The sequence below is a fragment of the Rosa chinensis genome, chromosome 3, assembly GCF_002994745.2.
Source record: "Rosa chinensis cultivar Old Blush chromosome 3, RchiOBHm-V2, whole genome shotgun sequence".
Classification (NCBI taxonomy): Eukaryota; Viridiplantae; Streptophyta; class Magnoliopsida; order Rosales; family Rosaceae; genus Rosa; species Rosa chinensis.
Genome location: NC_037090.1, coordinates 14286081 through 14307224, shown reverse-complemented (window position 1 = coordinate 14307224; position 21144 = coordinate 14286081). Strand labels below are relative to the sequence as shown.

The 21144-nt window shown below is 36.9% G+C and overlaps 2 protein-coding genes across 5 annotated transcripts; both read left to right on the top strand.

Moving 5' to 3' along the window:
* Positions 1 to 2345: 2345 nt before the first annotated feature.
* Positions 2346 to 7915, top strand: LOC112192619 (two-component response regulator-like APRR7). 4 transcript variants are annotated; one of them, XM_040516492.1, is made up of 10 exons: positions 2347 to 2595; positions 2962 to 3101; positions 3256 to 3573; positions 4190 to 4351; positions 4463 to 4596; positions 4905 to 5072; positions 5580 to 5748; positions 5893 to 6307; positions 6400 to 7201; positions 7542 to 7915. In XM_040516492.1, the coding sequence occupies exons 3-10, from the start codon at positions 3267 to 3269 to the stop codon at positions 7647 to 7649; spliced, it is 2265 nt and encodes a 754-aa protein (XP_040372426.1). In that variant the 5' UTR covers positions 2347 to 2595; positions 2962 to 3101; positions 3256 to 3266; the 3' UTR covers positions 7650 to 7915. The 4 variants fall into 4 exon arrangements, with proteins under 4 accessions (XP_024188190.1, XP_040372426.1, XP_024188189.1 ...); XM_024332422.2 differs by having other exon boundaries at positions 2346 to 2595; positions 2962 to 3573; positions 5580 to 5688; XM_024332421.2 differs by lacking the exon at positions 2962 to 3101.
* Positions 7916 to 16255: 8340 nt separating this feature from the next.
* Positions 16256 to 20869, top strand: LOC112192606 (WRKY transcription factor 44). The gene is made up of 7 exons (XM_024332407.2): positions 16256 to 16872; positions 16998 to 17087; positions 17726 to 18135; positions 18245 to 18376; positions 18559 to 19292; positions 19514 to 19672; positions 20223 to 20869. Exons 3-7 carry the CDS (start codon positions 17917 to 17919, stop codon positions 20413 to 20415), a joined length of 1437 nt encoding a protein of 478 aa, XP_024188175.1. The 5' UTR covers positions 16256 to 16872; positions 16998 to 17087; positions 17726 to 17916; the 3' UTR covers positions 20416 to 20869.
* The last annotated feature ends 275 nt before the right edge of the window (positions 20870 to 21144 follow it).

The window sequence follows — 21144 nt, the reverse complement described above, 5'->3', positions numbered from 1 at the left end:
ATATATAGGTTTATTCAGTCAATCTATTCTTTATCAGAGTTCCTTGCAGCTGGCCGAGCTGGTTGGCTTTAGTATTGCCAATCAGGAAGTTAACAGCTGCAGATATTGAATTGTGGCACAATACCAGCTCTTGACTGCACAAGTTCCAGTGGTGCAAGATAGAATGTGCAGCACATTGTACCTAATCAACTTCTTTACACTTTTGTGATCTTGTACGTGAAATTATCGTGACTGTATTGTAGATCCATGTGCTTAGATTGTATGATTCACTTAGATTGTATGGAATCAAGTAGAATTATGTGGTTAAAAGGGTTAGGTGTTGTCTCTTTTAATGATATCTGAAACTTTGAAAATAATTTGAAGCCTGTACAGAAGATAGTGTTTAGTTCTTGGTGCTTTTTTTGACTTTCTGGGTTTTCTGGCCTTTCTATACTTATGACTAGCCACGTGTGTGAGAGCTATGCATGTCCGTAAGTCGTCTTTGTCTCAAACTATGGTGACCAGTTACATAATCAAATTCATTACACGGTTTCATTTATTCCTGTATTTTTGTTTAAATTCTTTGTTCTTTGTTTCAGGCTTACTCCCTCTTGGTAATCATGTTGTTATAGCTATGCATGTTCTTTAAGTGTACCAGATGGGATTGTTGATCATTTTTCATGACTAAAGCTTTAGATTTGGATCTTTCTGACTATCATTTAAGCTAGATGAAAACTATGACCCAGACATTGTCGACCTTCATATATTTGATAGATAATTCAGTGAAATTATACTTTCCTTTCATTTTTCCTCTTCTAGTTTGCTTTACATATCTACTTTCCTACTTCCCCCACCTCCATCCTCCCCCCTGCATAAGCCTTGAAGACGGGTTAAGAAGTTTAGGTATGACGACGATAGATAAAAAGCCAATAAAAAGATGACAATGAACACGGCGTTCACTGTTCTCCGAAAAGTCCTTTAGAACAGTTTCAAAGGTTAATGATGGTCGATTTTAACAGAGAATGCATATTCCTACAAAACCAATAGTATTTCTGGAATGTATGGAGCAAAAGTCTGTATATACATGGAATCGGAAAAGCAGCTCCTGAAGACTGAGCAAGCTAGCTCTCAGGCCACTTTCATCTGGCCATATACTTGTTCCTTTTCTCTTTTTATCTTTTAGCATCTTCATTGTGGATAGGATTTCAATGCAATGCCGGCTCCCAAAATGGTATATGATAATATTCTACTAAAGGTATGATGGGGGCATGCCAATCCAGAAAGGTCCACTAGTATTGGTTGTCCTTTTGTCAAAAGCATACATCACGGCACCACCATCGGAGAAATGAAGAATTTATTTATTCAAATTATTAGAGTTAAAAATAATGGAGGCAGGTAAAATTTCTATTATGTATATTTATATTATTAAGCAAGTCACTTTCTCAATTTCAAATAGAAAATGATCCTTTAAACTTCAAACATACCATGTAATGATGGTCAATTATCTTGATTGAACGTTTAAGAATGATATCAAGTAGCGAAGGTTGGACCTTTTTTTATAGCAAAATATACTCCACACCACAAAAATTGATAGTTGTGAAAAAATCAGAATTTAAAACTGTTTTAAAGGTTTATATGGAAGTAAAGATTAAATTCTGGAAGGAAAGATTAAAACAGAACGCCGTGTTCATTAACCTTTGAAAAATTCAGAATTTAATCTTTACTTCCATATAAATTAAGTTCTGTTTTAATCTTTCCTTTCATAAAAATTAATTTTTGCATTCTTTTCAAAAAAAAAATTGCATTTTATTTTTCAATTTGAGTATCTTTTTAAAGAAAAAGGAAACAAAGACAAATCTTAAACCAGACCTTCACGTTTGGTGTTTTCACCCCCAACTTGGCATGTTGGCCCTCATTTAGATATTTTACGATGTTTTCTCCTAAAAGCCCTGCCACTAGTAACAAATCCAGCTAATCCACCATCATACGAAAGGATATTATTGCCAATTAATTAAACAATTAACCCGCTCCCACCGTCGTTTCAACCTGTACCAACCAAATGGTGGATATAACCGAGCCAATAGTAGGTCCTCGAAAACGACACCTGCCCTTTCCTTTGTCGCCAAACACGGGCACGTGTCCTAACCAGATCTCTGAGATGCCAAGCCAGCCCAGCTTTTGATTTTCGTCCACGTCAGCAACCCTCGGCCCCATTTTCCGCCAAGCTGGAAATATCTCCTTCCACTCCAGAACCCGTCCCCCACCTCTCCACATCTGCACCGTGGATTTGTCCACGTCAGCTGCCCCAGATTCACTGTCTCGTCGTACCCAATATCTTTTTCTCATTTCCCCTTCTTTCCCTCGGCGATTATCTTTCTCCTCAGTCAAGCTTTGTCTCTCCCAAACCTGAAACCCTTGAACCAAAAAAAAAAAAAAAACAAAAAGCTCTCTGAAAATATCTGGATTTAGACTTTTTTGTTTTTATTTTTACGGTCCAAATTGAGGTTTTTCGAAAATTGTTCTTCGGCGGGATACTGTTTTTAGTAGTGCCAATGTTTTTGTTTGTAATTTCCGTTTGGATCTAGCTTAGTTATGGCGGTTAATGAAGCTTTGCAGGTGATTTCTTCCATGTTTTTTGTTGATTTTATTCCTGCTTTGTTTATCTGGAAATATTATTGTTTACTGTGATTTGGATAATTGGAAGTTCATTTTAAGTAATTGTCATTTTTTTTTTTGGTGTGATAATTGTTATTTGTTGAAGAAATGATAATTGGTGATGAGTTTAGTATAGAATTAATTGTTAATATTGATTTTGGATGTTTTTACTTACCTGTGGATTGAGTTTTCAATATTCAGTTAGGGTTTAAATTTTGTTCATGCTGGTGTGTTTTCATTCTAAAGCTGTTATTAATTGCTCTAATAAAGTGGAAGTTAGGGTTTTATGGTGGATAGTTTGTCTGATATAATGCTATGGTGGTGCAGGGTGTGAGCAATTTGTTGGGTTTCAAGCCATTTTTAGCTAGCTGAGAATATTCGGGGTTAATTTGACATCAGTTCTGTTAATTTGACATCAGTTGTATATATTCAGCTACGGGATTGCTTTCAGCATCAGTTTGTAATCGGTGAATAAACTTTGATTAGGTTTTAGAAGGAATTGTAGTTTGGTTTGGTCTTCGAAGTAGACGCTATGCGCAATTCTTTTTCCCGATTCAAGAGAATTTTTATTTGCTCTGAATTTGGGAGGTCTTTACTTTTAGTATTGTGTGTGATTCATAGGGAGTGTTCTGATGAATGATGAGGGAAAACAGCTGCTGGAGCTGAATCGCCGTTCATGGGATGGGAATAAGGGGGTTAAGGAAGAGGAACAGGGGTTAGTTAAGGGAGATGATTTGAAAAGTAATGGGAGAGCTGAAGATGTGAAAGTTGGCAATGGAGGGGTTGGTCAACCCCAGTTTGTTATACAACAGCCTCAGGGTTCAACTGTTTGCTGGGAGAGGTTTCTACATCTGAGATCTCTGAAGGTTTTGCTGGTGGAATATGATGATTGTACTCGCCATATTGTTGCTGCACTTCTTCGCAATTGCAGTTATGAAGGTTAGTGACCTGGCTTCTGAGACACTTAATTCTTCATATGTACCCATGCCCTTTCCCAGGCACTGCTTTCTTAAAGAGTGAGTGGATGCATTATCAGCGTATAGAAGTTGAGTGACTTGTCAAGTTTATTTTCATTGTTTACAATAATTCGATTTTTGTTTCTCTTAATTACTAAACTAGATCCTATCATCAGATTACTGTTTGCCGAAAAGCACAGATGTAACACATTTATAATTGAAACATAATTCTATATTCTTGTTATTAAATTTTTTGGCCTGATATGTAAAACGAGAAATTAAATACTGAGAGATAAGTGAAAAGAGGATAGCAACCTTAATGGAAGCTTGATATTATGTTATCCGTAGACTGCTTGTGTACTGAGTCTAGGCTTTCTTTTCAATGAACTCATGTTTTATAACACAAATGAAGACTGTACTCATATTACCAAATGAAATCGTCTAAACCTCAACTTTTAGAGGATGTGTTGAAAACCAGAAGTAACTCTCACAGCTTACACTCCCATTTGACTTGTTATAGCCTTGCTTCTTTTTTATATATTTTTTTTAATTCCATGACTGGTCCTTGATAAGTATAAGATGAATCTTCTTATTTTCAGTTATTGAAGCAGCAAACGGAATACAAGCCTGGAAGGTTCTTGAAGATTTAACCAATCATGTTGATCTAATCTTAACCGAGGTAGTTATGCCATGTGTATCAGGCATTAGTCTTTTATCCAAGATTATGAGCCATAAGTCCCGAAAGAATGTTCCTGTGATTAGTAAGTGTTTTCACCTCCTCATCCCATTAATAGTTGTATGGATTAGTGATGCTCTGCTTTGACAGCTTAGCAAGTAGAATCGTTTAATAATGCCTTCTAATCTGTGTGCAGTGATGTCATCTCAAGATTCTATGGGTTTGGTCTTTAAATGTTTGTCAAAGGGTGCTGTTGACTTCTTGGTGAAGCCCATTCGGAAGAATGAGCTTAAGAACCTCTGGCAGCATGTTTGGAGGAGATGCCATAGTGTGAGTTATTACAATTTTCCGTCTGATGTTAGACTTTTTCTATTTGCAATAGTTTGCGTCAAATACTGAGAAGTTTTTTCTTTTTTCCTTTTTCTTGGGTCCCTAGTTTGATATATGAAAATTTGCACCTAACATGGTGTGTTAGTATTGTTTGTTCTATTGAGATTGGTGTCAGGCAGCACAAATGTCAATGAGGAGCTTTAGTTCCTAACTAATCAATGCAATATGCTGTTCAGATTGCAGTTAGTGTGTGTGTGTGTGTGTGTTTTTGGGTGTATTGTATGACTATTATCTAATTTCTCTCTCAGTCTAGTGGTAGTGGAACCGGAAGCGAAAGTGGCACACAGACTCAGAAGTCAGTAAGATCAAATAGTGTTGACAAGTCTGACAACAACAGTGGAAGCAATGATGAGGAAGATAATGGGAGTATGGGTTTGAATGTTGGAGATGGAAGTGACAATGGAAGTGGTACTCAGGTATAGTAATATATGCTAGCAAGGTCTTGGATGTTACTTCCCTATTACTGAAACTTCACATTAGTTTGTAGAAGGCACCCCAGCCACACACAGATGCAGAATAGCAGAACTAAAAGCATTATAGTTTAAACTGTGTGGTAAGCCCATTAGAATGAATGAATACCACCAACCATCTTGAGTTAATTATTTTTTCCCTTTCTTTCTTTCACCTTTGCTGTTGCCAAACTTCATTATATAGTCGTGCAGAGGTAATGTCAAATTATCAATTCTACACATTTCTTGATCCAAATCTAGGCTGAAAAACTACTTGCACTCCTAGTTACGAAGTGGTTGCTATAAATACAAATTAAAAATAAAAAGGAAAAATAAAACTTCTACACATTTTTTTGCAGTACACCAAATAGCAATCAAATGATCATCTCCTGTTAGAAACAAGAAATGAAGTTCATGTAAAACCTGGACTCACAGACGCGCACAATTTGTTGATTGCTGTATGTCATTTTGCAGAGTTCTTGGACAAAACAAGCTGTAGAAGTTGACAGTCCACGACAGGTGTTTTCATGGCATCCTGATAGTACTTGTGCCCAAGTAGTTCACTCCAACGCTGAAACATTTGGTAAGCAATTGGTTACTGGTGCTGCAGCAAGGGACTGCCAGCAACAGAAAGAAGAATATGGTATTCCCAATTATTTAAACCTGTGGTTCTGTGCAAAAGTTTTTATGTGAATTTTCTTATATTGATGTGTGTGCGCGTGCGCGTTTGCACTTTTATCCTTGTTTTATTTGGATGGTGACGAGGCTGTGTTTTCCATATTTTCAGACAACTTTGCAATGGGTAAAGATTTGGAGATTGGCATGAATAGCAAGAGAGAGATACAGCGTGAGCATCCTATTGAGTTTCCAACCAAACTAGCAGGCCCAAGGCAGAATAATCTGCTCAACATAGGTTCTGGTAAATATGATGAAAGTCCTTCCAGCAAGCAAAAGTATGATGGTGCTTCTATAACAGGTGATGTCACCAATCCCTCTGATCCCCAGTTGGAGAGCACAAAATTTGAAGCTTCTAACAGACATTATAAGGCCTTGGACATTAGCAGTACACCTAATAACGATACTGATGAACTACCATCCCTAGAGCTCAGTTTGAAAAGACTTAGAGGAGTTAAAGGCACTGAGACAACAGTACAAGATGACCGCAATGTCTTGAGGCGTTCGGACTCTTCAGCATTTTCAAGGTATAGATGTGGATATGAAGCAGACGTAATTGTTTTCTACATTCTCTTGAGCTCTCTGTATGGTTTGCCTTAGTATGCTATTGCCTCTGCAGGTATAATGCAGCCTCAAATGCTAACAAGGCTCCTTCTGGGCATGTTGGAAGCAATTCTCCACATGATAATAATGGAGAAAGTACGAACAAGGATCTGTTTAATGATATCCCATCTCACTCAAGTGACAATCCTCCCAATCAATGCTCAAATGGAGGCAGCAATAACATTGACATGGGCTCCACAACTAATAATAATCCTCGTGAGCCTCTTGTTATAAACAAGACAGCAGCTGCATCCACAATTCAACGTTTGCATCCATCATCTGCTTTTCATCCTGTGAAAAAGGACCCTATGAATGCTACTCAGCTAGTTTTAATAGATAATGCTAACAATGGGGCAACAACAGTACTGGCTCAATCAAGATGTGCCCAGAAGCCACAATTTCAAACTCAAAACCTCCATCAGGATTATGATCACCATCAGGTCCATCACCCTGTTGCCCACACAATGCAAAAACAGCAGCTTCCTGACCATAGTGATTTATCTTTAAAGAAATTGGCTGCAGCTGCTCCACATTGCGGATCATCAAATGTTAGGAGTGGGCCTGTTGAAGGTAATCCTGGAAATTACAGTGTCAACAGAAGTGCTTCTGGCAGTAACCATGGGAGCAATGGGCAAAATGGAAGCAATATTGGAGGTACAAACATGGAAAGTGATAATGGAGTTGCTGGAAAAAGTGGAAGTGGTGATGGTAGTGGAAACCAGAGTGGAAATAGAGTAGATGAAAACAAATTTTCCCAGAGAGAGGCTGCCTTGACCAAGTTCCGTCTGAAAAGAAATGAGAGATGCTTCCGGAAAAAGGTAACTGATACAGTTGTTTGAACCCTAGTACTAGACTTCTTGGTCTAATTGGTTGAAGAATTATATGGATATTGCAATCCTTTTTTATATTGTTTGTTAACTTCTACTCATTTATTTTCCCTCTTTGGTTCTTCCATAAAAAGGTTTGTTAGATTAAGTTATTAGGTTTTCTTCTGTATGTGCGAGATATATATGAACTGTACAGAAGTTCAATCTTGTAAACGCCTCCTCACTGGCATTATTTTCATGAATTTCTTTCTTAATGGCATTAATCAAATGAACAAAGAAAAGGAAGAAATGAGAATGAAATGAAGATATCTTTCTTGATTTGGCTTTGCAGGTTCGATATCAAAGCAGAAAAAGACTGGCGGAACAGCGACCTCGTGTTCGTGGACAGTTTGTCCGGCAGACAATGAGCGAGAACACTACCAGGACAACAGATAGCTGACATTGCTTGGAAATTTGATTACATATATTACATTTCTTTTAGCTCGTGTGAGTGAGTAATACGTAAATATTCAGGTAGAGAATTGGAGTTGTAGAACTCTAACGGACACCTTAAAAGTGTATTTGCCACAGTTGTGGATTTAAATTGCTTGTTTTCGACATAGAAAGCCATAAACTCTATGCGATCACAGCAATCGGTTTGATGTGATTTTCATAAACTTGTACTGGGTTACAAGATCCTATCGTAATTGATGGTTTCCTGGTGTCCGCTCAATAGAGTAACAAAACTAATATTTGATCAGGAAGAATCGTCTTGCAGGCCTGAAGCCCGAGCCAAAATTATTTGCTTTTAGCTAGTGTTTGGGGTTTCAGAAAGTCGGCATCATAAACTAAAATGGAGGAGAGAATGCTTTGATCTTCTATAGACCACTGGGATCAAATTGTTCTTTTATCTTACAATTGTAGGGAGTTCGTCTATTGCTGTAGGGAAAATGTCTACTGTTAATGTTCCAATATATTTGTGGATAAAATCCCGTGAACGGCAAAGTGAGAGAATCCAAATATGGGTTTTGGGTAAAATGACAAACTCAAGTTGTAAAGAAGCAGAGAGAATCCGTTCTTTTCTTTTCTTCCTTGTTCTTTTCTTCCTTGTATTGAGGAATGTTTTAAAGCTTCTGTTCCTTGCTTTGCCCTAAAGTTTCTGAGCCACATGATATACCATAAGGAGAGAGACCAGAGATTACAGGGTAGTACTAAAAAAAGAATCTTTCAGATCAACAAACAAATCAACTATATATTTAAAGACATATACTTCCCACCAAAACAAGTTCTAGGGCAAAAACTGCAAGCCAACACCCAGAACCAAACAAACTAGCAAAACCAAACAGAGGCAGCTAAAGAAACAAAGTTAGACAATAAAAGGATGAAACTGCACACAAAATTGAACAAACTTAAGCACCGAGAGCAGAAACTCTCATGCTTCTCCACTTGGTATTATATAACAATAAGAATTTCTGAACGCACCCAGCAGCTACAGATACAGTTGGTCTTAATATATATTGTCTTTATGCATCTGATCAGTTCTGTTTAATTATTCTTAGTAACGTGAACATTCCTGTTAACTGTCTCGGTCCGAGATTTAATGCAGCAAAAAACTTGGACTTTGCGTGCCAAGACTTGACCAGGTCAAGATTAGCCTGATTACTATCATATGATTAATCTTTTAACTCGATCCAAAAACATGTTTGCAGGTATTCATAGGTCCGAGGGACAAATTTTTGGTTTTCGTTTTCCATTTTTATTTTTCGGAAAAGACGGCTAAGCTTGGATGCTCGTCTCACCCTTGACTATATTTGAACTAATAAAATACATCGAAAGAGACACAGAACCAATATATGCTTGTGGATAGTAAATTATGTTCTTGCTCTGGAGCATAAAAAAGGATGGTTTTTGCTTTCCACAAAGAAATCTTGTTATTGACATTTACTCCTTAATTAGTCTTCTCCGTTTATTCATTTCTTCCATATAAAGAGAAGTCCTCGAGGGAACTGGTTTGCACTCCTTCGAATAACAATACTATACTAGGGGTATATGGTAGTATTCAACAAAACAATGAGACATTTAATTACCAAACTCGAACCAAACATAAATATGGAGGGAACAACTCTCCAGATCGTAATAAGTAGCTGCTGGAGCTGTGACCATTTCATTATTGATATCTATATAAAAGTGCAGTTGTGACGATTTCATTGATATCTCATATATAACTCCTATAATTAATATATGTAATCTGTGTGATGGGTAGCTGTCTTTGGTCAGCATCAGTTTTTTTGTTTTTGTTTTTTGAGTGCTTCTAGTTTAGTTGATGAAATCTAGATGGCGGTGGAAGAATTGGGAACATGTTCATAATTGGTGCAATGAAAACTTTGCATGAGTTGTTATGATTTTTTCTATAGTGGCCAAGTGGCTAAGGTAGCATCCTAGGTGGTTTTTAGAAGTCTAGTCATTGTTAACCAACTATAGAGATCTTGGATTCAAATTTGCTCACCACCAATACTTTAGTGGTGATATCATCACTCCATATAAAACTGTCATGTGTTATAAAATATAATTATAGTTAATCATGATGCTTTATTAAACAAATAAGTATTAAATTAATTCTACATGACGTGACAAGTTTTAATTAAGTGGTGATATCACTACAAAATAAAAATGGTGAGCACATTTGAATTCAGCGATGTCACCTAACATATTATTGGATCTGACTTGGCAATGAGCTAACATATATAAAGTTTATAGATTTTGGGGTGAATGCTGCCCCTAAAATCTTCTGTACATCATCGACTTTATTATCATATGGGAAAAGTTTCACCATCTAAATGAATAGGTTAAGGAAGTGCAATGTTATCCTAAACACGAGATAGATATGGTTTGATTTTGTGAGAGCTTAAGAATATGTATTATTACACCGGCGGATTCAGGAGGCCAATGAAGACATTGCTGACCTCCTTTCAAAGTTTTCAATCATATTTATCTTTAAAGGCGTTAGATATTTGTTAAACTCTTAAAGGGAGGGGGAGATACGAATTGACTGAATTGTTAACAAAGTAGCAAACACAGAGACAAAGTGGGTCCACTAATTGTCTCAAATATATAAAAAATAAAAAAAAACGACAAGTAGTCAAGTAACATAGGTTAATGAAGAGCAGAATTCCCCAAAATATTTATTAATCCCCTGTTATAGAATAATCCACAATTTTTCTTACGATACTTGGAATTATTTCACATACTTTTTCTTTGATTCAAATAAGTATACTGAAGAAGAATTCGTTCGTTTTACTGTGTATTACCAGGAAAGATGGAAATTGTCAACATAGGAGGCGGTGGCGATAGCTAACCATTTCAATGAAGGCCGGTACGGCGACGCTGTGGAGTATGGAAAATTGGAGATGGATAATGAATATGGCCGGTGCCATGTTTTTCAACACAAGAAGAAAAATGGTCTTATGCTGTTATGCATTTAGAATTGTTAGAATTGATATGTAATACACATGCATGAATAATATGACGGGTTAGGTACATAAGCTACCTTGACCCGGAGCTCATATGTTATTAATTGTGTACCCAATTCGTACTAGAGCATGTCGCTCAACACCATTGTTGCTTTTAAGATTAGTTCAAGTAGTGAGGGATATAGACAAATTGAGCTAGCAAAACTTCCTCTAATGATTTGACTTGTAGTAGACAAAATCTTCACTTGATTTTTTATTGTAGGGTTAGCATTATGTTTGGGTATGGGTTTGATCTCTTCTAATATTTTTGACTTTTAGTACACAAAATCTTCAATTATTTCACATTGTAAGTTTCCATCATGAGATGTAATATCTAACATAAGTTAAGAAAATTCTAGTGAAACTATAAGCTCAATACAGCCTAATTATTTAAATGCTTAAGATCTGAGTCGCTCGTTGATCTCTTATGAATAGAGGAGAAATTTTTACTTTTTAATTTATTTATTATATAGTAATACATTAGTTATTATCGAGTCAAACTCATATAACCTCTTACTTACAAAGGAAAAAAAAAACCCTTCTGACTCTTGATCAAATAATTGTATATTTTTTTAATTAGTTGAGTTTTGTTTCTTTTAATTGGTTGAGAAAAAGGTAATTGGCTATATAGTATATACTAATTCAAAAAAAATCTATCCATGTGACAAAGAAAATGAATAGATTTAAGGGTCCTTGACCCAAAGCCCCAAAATGAGCAAAACTTATCCTACTTACCTCAGCAATAGATTTTAATTCCCACTAACCCCATTTAAAATAAAATGTCGATTTTGCCCTAAGACTAATTAATAATTTACATTGTATGCCACACTTCTCTCTCTCCGATCTGCAACACGCACTCTCTCTCCTCCCTCCCTCCCTCTCTCTCTCTCCTCCGATGTGAATTCTCTCTCTTCTTTCTCTCTCTCCATGCCAGCTTGTCCAGGACCACGCCTCCAACGGCCATGGCCTGCACGTCGTCGGCGCCGGCAGTCGATGGTAATTCGTTTGCAGCCCAGAAGTCGGCGATCATCATGAGGCGGCGCCACGGATCGTGCAGCCAGCGGCGACTTCATCCAACTCAGAGTCGTGCAGCTCCGGTGTGGCGGCTTGAAGTCGACTCCGGTGCTGAGTGCGGGTCTGCAACCATTGCGACGACCGGAGTTCCGCCGAGGTCGAGGAGGAAGGCCAGGGGATTCATGGGGTTGTTATGAGGTCTGGGCATGGCAGATTTATCACTGTAAAGAATACCCTTCTGCATTGTTACTGTGTTTGTGGGAAAATTGAGGATGCTCACCACTTGTTCGATGAATTTCCTCAGAGAAATGATTTGATTTCATGGAATACTTTGATGGGTGATTACCTTCATGTTTCGCAGCCTCGTGTGATTGTGGACTTGTTTAAGGAAATGTGCATTGGTGGTTTTGAAACTAGTGTAATCACTGTTCTGTATCTTTTATCAGCCATTGGTGAGTTGGGAAGTTACCTTAGAGGAGAGAGTGTTCATGGCTACTGCATTAAGATGGGATTTTCCTATAATAGATGTCTATTGGGGGGCAATAGATGTCTATTGGAGGGCAATAAACGTTTTTAAATTGATGCAATCCCTTCTTTTTTTCTTTAATCAAAGTTTTATTTGTCTAATTTTAGGAAGATTAGTTCTCATTTTGGTAACTGAAACGTCTATTGGGGGCAATAGACGTTTTAAATTGACGTAATCTTCTCATTTTTTTCTTTAATCAAAATTTATTTGTCTAAATTTAGGGAGATTAGTTCTCATTTCGGTAATCAAAACGTCTATTAGGGGGCAATAAACGTCTATTGGGGGGCAATACATGACTGATAGTCGTCTATTGGGGGGGGCAATACATGGCTGATAGTCGTCTATTAGGGGGCAATAGACGTCTATTGGGGCAAAAAAATCTATTCATTTTCAGCAAATTTCGGTGGGCGGCAGCCGGTGACCGGATTCCGGCGAAAGTTGGCCGGATTCTGGTGAAAGTTGGCCGGAATCCGGCTACCGGTGACCGGATTCTGGAGGCCGGTGACGGGCTCCGGCGAAGTCTCCAATAGTTTCTCTCTCTTCCATTCTCTCTCTCTCTCTCTCTCTCTCTCTCTCTAAGTAACAAAGGGGTGAGGGGTAAAATTGTATTAAAAAAAATTTTAAAAAAAAAAAAATCTTAATGGGGTATTAGGGAAGACTCCCTTAGAATGTATTGGGTAAAAGAGAATTAAAAAAACTTAATACGGTAAGTGGGAAAAAAATCCCTAAAAATAGGGTAAATGGACAAAATCCCTAGATTTAACATACAGTGTTGGCATAATGCAGCATCATGTAGAACTGAATACCGCTAAATGTCAACTATCTGACATAGATATTCCAGCAAAGAAATTTGTAATCACCTTTGAGGTCACTATTGGAAATGAAAAACAGTAATGTAAAAATAGAGAAATAATCAAGGAACAAAGCCACAAGATTTGGCACCAAAACTCCACAACTAGTCTACTGGCACGTGCAGTGCATTTCACAACTACCAGTCTTTGAACGAATTTTAGTTTTCTATCTATACAAGTGGAATAGGGGAAGAGGAGAACCACATCAGTCCATCCCCCATGTGTCCCTCCCCAACTAACTTTCCAAAGTCCAAACCCTCAAAAAAGGTCTCTGTTTATATTGCTACATGACAAAGTTTGGGATCTCCCAAAAACCCTACAAACTATGCTACTTGGCAGTTGGTTGTATTCAATTTTCCAAAGCCCTACTACAGTAGTACTACTACTACTCAAAAAAGGTCTGTTTATACAACTAATGTACTTCCCAATATTGGTAACCAATTATTAAAAATTAAAAATAAATGTATGTACCCAATATATTCTTTTCTCTTGGCATTTATACATGAAAGTTAAGTTAAACAAGTCATACCCTCCAAAGTTTGTTACAACCAATAGGTCTAGGTTTCTCTCTTCAGCAGTAAGTCACCTGGTTTATTACAGTGTCCAGCTCAACAAATCTAGATCCATTAGATTTTTCCATTTTTTTACTTCTTCTGCAAGTATAGTTTGGTACAACATGAGGACTTCCCGAGAAATCATTCATTCGTTTTCACTTTCTCATGCATGTTTGACTTCAAACTATAATTATTCTGATAGAGATTTATTGTTAGAATGATCGCATCCCCGTATTTTATGCCAGTTTGTTTAGTACATAGATATATTGGACAAAAAATAATGATGATGATTCTAATGAAGTGAAACTTGAGTAGCTTACAATTTGTAATAGGTATTTGTTTACTCATTAGGTGACGTAACTTCAAATCTCAATGCATACCATAATCAATTGTCGAATCGGATAGGCAATATGTTTTTTAACGTAGCTTAATTTAACTATATTTTCATCATTTTGATTAACCCCCTTTTCAATAGTATGACTACATTTTTTTTTTTTTTAGAATGATAGTATGATTTACATTTTCTAATGGAATAAAGAAAAATTATTAAATAAAAAAGAGAACATATAGGAGGAGACATGACACCAACACCTTTTAAAAAAATAAAAACGAAAAAAGCATTACCAAACTATTAATATAGTTTAAGATTAACCAAATTTTAGGCAACTAAAAGTTGAGATACACCATAGGTGTTTGATTGCGTAAAGGGGTAGTGCAAATCTGTTTGACATTGTTTAGCCTTCAATTTTTTGTGTTAAGACTTTGAGAAAATGCGAATAAATTTTCCATCTATAGTTGTTTCACTCTCATCAAATCAAGATTCATAATCGATCTCAAAATAAAGATAAAATAAACATAGGCTCTATCTTTTTTTTTTTATTCTATAAAAAAAAAAGATAGAGCCTAATGTTCATTTTCCAAATCTGCCCCCAAGTCCCAACAAAACTTAATTTCAACAATTTGTTCTATTAAGGGCCTATGATTACATTTTTCTCATCTCGGATACCAAGGGTTGTATTATTGATAAGTTAAAACAAACATTGTATATGAGGTGGGGAAAGCTTCATGAATCCTTTTAATTCTTGGATGAACATAGAGTTGTATTATATGAATAATGCGACGCTTTCCCTTTGTACTATATATAGAGGCCGAGTAGTCACATGCATGTACATCATTGGCAGGTCAATGTTAGTCTCCTTGATGAAATTATGGTTGTAAAGATGGAAACTTTTTGTCCCTGAAAAGGTAATTTTATCAATTGGACGGTTCTGTGTGGTCACTGCTCGATCAATTTTGGATATGGAAATCATAAGCATCTCCCAGTCCCAGAAAATATAATGATAACCATAACTCATAAGTGCCCCTATCTCCAAAATTATTGAGTGCTCAGTAACTACTCCACCAACTAAGATCGAAGCGAAACGAAATGGTTCATGCTCCAATGACGGATTCATGGGGTTGAATATAACACTTTTGTACAATCATCCCTCTTATATTAATAATAAAAATAATAATGAGCGTGGGGCTGAACCTCTCAATTAGGCTGAGTTCTAAACCCTTTTAAAATATATATATATAACACTTTTATTTCATTATTTGTTAATTTATAGAATGAATCTGGTTGAGCCCCCATCCCTTTCTTTTCCTCTTGGATACTCTCCATCCCTTCTGACAAACAAAAAAAATTCTATATAACTAATTTGCTATCTAAGGACTAAGGTACAGTGTCAATTTATTACTGTAAATTTTATTTTAAGTCAATAATTTAGTATTATGCGTTTTCTAAAACTAGTCAATTTGCTATATTTATGATAATTCCATTCTTTCATTCAAATATTAACACGTGTGCGGTACCTAGTGTTTCGGTACTTGCTTTCCTTGATTTTTTTTTAGATGACACTTTATAGAATAGAGATATTGTTCTATTAAAAACCCTAGTTGTCATTTCAAAAAATAAACTAAAACCTACCATCCATATTTTCTCTTTTTCTTGGAAAAAATAGTTTAGTACTTTTCACTAACTTCACACCCATTCATGCCTCACCTAATCCCATCTCTGCCTCCGTTTTCCTACCCCCCAAACCCATCTACCATTTTTCGCAATTCCCATCCCTTCAAATGTAGGCAAAATCTAGTGAATCTAACCATGACATATCATCTCTAATCGACAAATATAATTCCTATATAGCAATTGTCTATCACATTTCCTCCCTAAGAGCAAGTTCACCCGTTGGGTCATCGGGTCACATACTATTCACTAATTTTTAGTGTATATTTTCATTCTATGGGTCACTAAATACATTGTGCCCATGATTCAGGGCAAGAAATACACTGTGCAGGTCACCATAGTGACCTAGAACACTGTACATGGTGACTCAGGACACGAAATACACTGTACTCGTGACCCAGATGGTGAAATAATATATAAAAAACAGTAAATAATAGGTGATCTGATGATCCAACGAGTGAATTTGTTGTAATGGTCCAATAAAAAACAGTATCAACTTTCCCAAATTACTACTTAAACCTAAAGTTTAAATAGAGCACTGACACGCAGCAAATCTCCACTTGCCGTATGTCGTATGACAGTTTCCCAAGTAGTAGCTGACAGCTCGCGAGTGCAATACACGCGCCACTGTAAGGGTCCCCGGTTTATAAATTCCTGTATTGAATTCGGGAATACCTGTAGCTGTAGGTTCAGAAGAGTCAAAAGAAATGGAGAGACAGTTAGTTGGACGTAGCATCAGGGCTCATTGTTCAAGTCATTCATCCCAGTTTTTGAGACCAGCAAAATAACACCCACTTTTCATTTTTCAATTGTTTGCTCAAATTTTCCAACTTTTCTTAGTTGCAAAGTGGTAAATTCCAAGAGAAATCTGAAAACTTTATAATACAGAAAATAAAGGGTTATGTAAATGCAAATAGTTGGGTTCCCTCAATTTTCAATTTTTATTTCATTTCCTGGCAACTTTTGCTTGTGTCTTTTACCTCAGAATTTGGTTTGCAGAAAACTCCTTGGAAAACTCCATTAAAAGGGTACTGTTCAAACTCTGAGGAACTCTCAATTAGACCAGCCAAAAGCGACTCGTTTTTGTTTTGGTTTCTGCTCTTGAGCTGTGCGTACTTGGTTTTTAAAAAAAAAAAAAAAAAAAAGACGTGCCCTTTTGCTCCTCCTTGTTCATATTCAAACCTGGTTAAGGTTTCTCTTTCTCCATCTCCATTCTCCGAGGTAAAGCTCTTGGTTTTATGGCACGTTTTCTTTGGTTAATTCATATTCATGGAATTTGAGTTTTGTTTTTTTAGTTTTGTGTTTATGTTAGTTTCTTATGGGGTTGATGGTGTTTTGTAATGCAGAGGTAAGGTGAGCGGTCTGAGCTTTGCATATTAGATTTGTGGACCCAACAGATTTGTGACTTTGTGAGCTCAAACTTGAAGCCATTCCGGGTTAGTTAGAGTTCTCTCTTTGTTTGGTTTACTAATTAAGTAAGTAATCTCTGGTTTTGATATGAGTAATTTCTGGGATTTGTATGACGTTTTTGTTTTTAATCATTTGCTATGTTGTTCTCTTCGAACCAGTTCCTTCTTTTTCGGGTTAATTAGAGTCTGTTAGAAACAAAATTGTTGCTTTTCTGGTTCTGTGTTCTTGCAAGTTGCTCTTTTTTCTTTCTTTTTTCCAATTTTTATCTCGGAAAGAAAAGGAAGAAACTATAGAGATTAGGCTCCAAGTTTAGTGCCGGTTCTTTTCATTAATGAAATTTTGAAATGTGTTTGAATGTTATGATTTTTGAAGAGAAAGGATTAGAGTTGTCTCAACATTCTGAAGATTATGAAGTGAATTTAGAATGCAAGCTTGACCAGTAATTTCATTACTTTGATGGAAAGAATTCCATATTCCATCAATTTAAGGAACACAATTGTTAAGATAATGGCAATATGTAATGCATTACTTTGATGATATTTTCTGAGACCATCTTCTTTTTCTACAAATGCTGCCTAAGGTTTGCTTCATCTTGATTGATAAGCCAAAATGTGAGTTTATCTATGAAATGTGATTTAGTGTATGCTAATACTCCTATTTGCAGGTTGAAGAAGGTTGTGCTTCGCTCAATTGGACCCAAGATTGACAATAGCAGCTCCTTAGGCTTCTGTTAATTATCGATCCATATCAAGCTTCACGCAGCGTAACTTTTGGTTGCTCTAGGGAGAGAGATACACCGATTATTCCAGGCATAATACAAATGTAACGTATTGGAGCATAACACAATTGTTGGAAATGGACATTAAGGAGGCAGAGCGGGTAGTGATAGCTAAACCTGTTGCTTCAAGGCCTACTTGTTCCAGCTTTAAGTCATTCACGGAGCTTCTCACAGGTGCTATCGATGCATCACCCTCTAATGTATCTTCTGAAACTGCTGTTCCTGCCATCAGACCAAAGACTGTAAGGTTCAAGCCAACAGCGACTCATCCGGTTGTTGGATTGGTTTCTCCCCCGGTAATCTTAAGTTTACTAAATGACAAATTATCTTCCCTTCTATAAAAGTCTTCTCCTGCTGATTGTTGGTAAGTCTTCTCCTTCTGATTGTTGGTATCCAAAATTTCAGGCAGAGACCCCTGGTGCTGCACTTAGTAATTCGGCAGAGAAGGTTTCAAAATCAGATAATAAATCAACTGTGGTATATAAACCATTGGCAAAAGTTGTATCCAGGGCGACTGTTACTGCCTTGGCTAATCTGGTCAGTAGCTAGTTATTACATATTTGTAATTTAAATGGTCCTCTCTTTTTCCAGATAAATGTGTTCCTTATCATTTAGAACTATCTGCCTATGAACCTATGATTGTCTATTCAATAAATGTGCAAAGACATAGACTTAGAAATTGTCTAAAATCTGAAGATAACCCTTTGTTTTTTTACCAGGGAAACTTCAATACTAGCCAGCAACAACCACAATCATCAGTTGGGGTTGGAGTGGTTCTACATCCAAACCGTGAAAAATGCTTTAAAACCCAACTTATCTCCAACCTCTACCAGAAAAGTCCATCATGTGCTGAGACATGCCAGAGTACAGAACCAGTAAAGATAGTACCACAAAATATGGAAGAGGATGCAAAAAATATACCAGCTGCAGCCAATAGTGATAGGCCTTCTTATGATGGATATAATTGGAGAAAATATGGACAAAAGCAAGTCAAAGGAAGTGACTATCCGCGAAGTTATTACAAGTGCACACATCCAAATTGTCCTGTGAAAAAGAAGGTTGAGAGATCTTTGGATGGGCAGATTGCTGAGATTGTATACAAGGGAGAACACAACCACTCAAAGCCTCAGCCTCCAAAGCGCAGCTCCTCTGGGACGCAAGGGTCAGGATTTGCATCTGATGCAACTGGTCAAGATAACAACACCCGGTTATGGAATAGTCATCTTAATGAAAAGAATGAAGGTTCTGAAGGTAGAGTAGAGGATCAGAATGAAGTTGGAGTACCTTTGCATTCTTATCAAAGCAAATCCATAGTACATTATGATCCACTTGCAACTGGAGCATTAAATGCTGGAGGTGCAACTCCTGATAATTCTTGTGGAGTCAGCGGAGAATGCGAGGAAGCAAGCAAGGGAGTTGAAGCAGAGGATTATGAGCCTAGAAGTAAGAGAAGGTAACACCATTTCTTATCATGGTTCTGGTTATATGCTTATTTATTTCCATTTTCTTTCCTCTTCCCTTCTCCTTGCTTGATAAACTTGATCATATGGAAAGCATATTACATATGCTTTTGAAAATGTTGATTCTTTCATGCTTAGTGAGCAAGTTCTTTCTTGTCATTCTTTCCAGTCAAGGTTAATGTCATTGATCTGTGTAAATTGCTTTCTCCTTCAGAAAAAGTGAGAATCAATCAAATGAAGTAGGCATATCGGGGGAAGTCATGCAAGAACCTCGGGTTGTGGTGCAGAGTTCTGCAGATTCTGAGATTACAGGTGATGGCTTCCGCTGGAGGAAATATGGGCAGAAGGTTGTAAAGGGGAATCCATATCCCAGGTTAGAAATGGCTTCTTTGTTATCTATTACGTTGGTGTATTGTGGTTATTATCAAGATAATTCTCTTAGGTGTTGGCCAAAGTACTTTGCTTAATTTGAAGTCAAGACACTATTTTTCAGAATAAGCTACAATTCTACAAAGCATTGAACCCTTTGGATTAGGTTAAGACTGTTCATTTAATTGATTAAGAAGTGCTTCGAGTGCTGAGAATTTTGGTTCCTTAAGGGGGGAGTTTTTTGGTTCTTTCTAGAGCATGCATGTCATCATGTGGTTTGCTAAGAATTATGGATCAAATACCATTTATTTGGCATCAGTTAAATGACTGTCCAACATTGGGTTTGTCAAATGAGATATTTCTTAAAGTTTCACCATGTGGTTAAGTTGGGGACAATATCGATCCTACATGGTTTGAAAGATGCTTGCTCTTAACAGTCATCAAGTCATTCGTGACATGTTCAATATGACCCAAGATTCTCTTTGGTAGTAGGTTTAGCATATTACTTGTAGCCATGGATTGTGCTCAACACTGTGGCTTTATGTATATTGCAGAAGTTACTACAGATGCACCAGTGTCAAATGCAGTGTGCGTAAGCATGTGGAAAGAGTCTCAGAGGATCCGAAAGCCTTTATCACAACATACGAGGGAAAGCACAACCATGACATGCCGCTGAGGACCGCAAACCCAGGAGCATCATCAGAAAAGGATACACAGCCCCCCCCTACAAGTAAAGAAAAGCCATGAATCTGTCAAATTCACTCTCAGGGATCAAGCTGTTGAACCCCCATCTTTAATCTGACAAACTTGTCAAACACCAAATAAGTTGCAGTGATATTCTGATGCCCACTTTTATTGGCCTGCTGCAAATACTTTGGTGGAATGGAATCTCTTTGAAAGTTGCTGCTTGATCGAGTTATTTATTTATGTGCGTTTCTGGAAACATAGAAATGGGTGAAAATATTTTGGCTTAATTTTCCCTATTGCCGGTGCTGCCTTAGTTCATTAGTAGAGTAGCATAATTTTTTTTTTCTATTTTAATTGTTATTAATCGAGCCACTTCATAGTTCATGTAATAAAAATGCCTTAGTTACACATTAATGGCAGTTAGGTTGATAACTTGGTAGCGCTCATCCCACTAAACTGTAACGACAAGGACACGTTTAAGGATTCAATTTTTAGTGAGGTAATGGTTGTGTTACTATTATCAAAAAAGTAGAATTTACAGATTGTATAATACAGTTAGTACCATAAAGGCTTTGAGTATGATTTTCTGGCGGATCTTAGATTTTGGGTACCTTAGTAAATCCAGGTTCACTGGTGCTATAGGTTCTTTATAGATACTGCACGATCCAGGTTGTTTGTTTAGGCAACAACTCAAAGTCTCAAACTCGCCGAAGAGGTAAATAAGCCTACATGACACACTGAATCTGTAGTTTAGAAGGGCCGACCCCGACCCAAGGAGCCCAACAACGG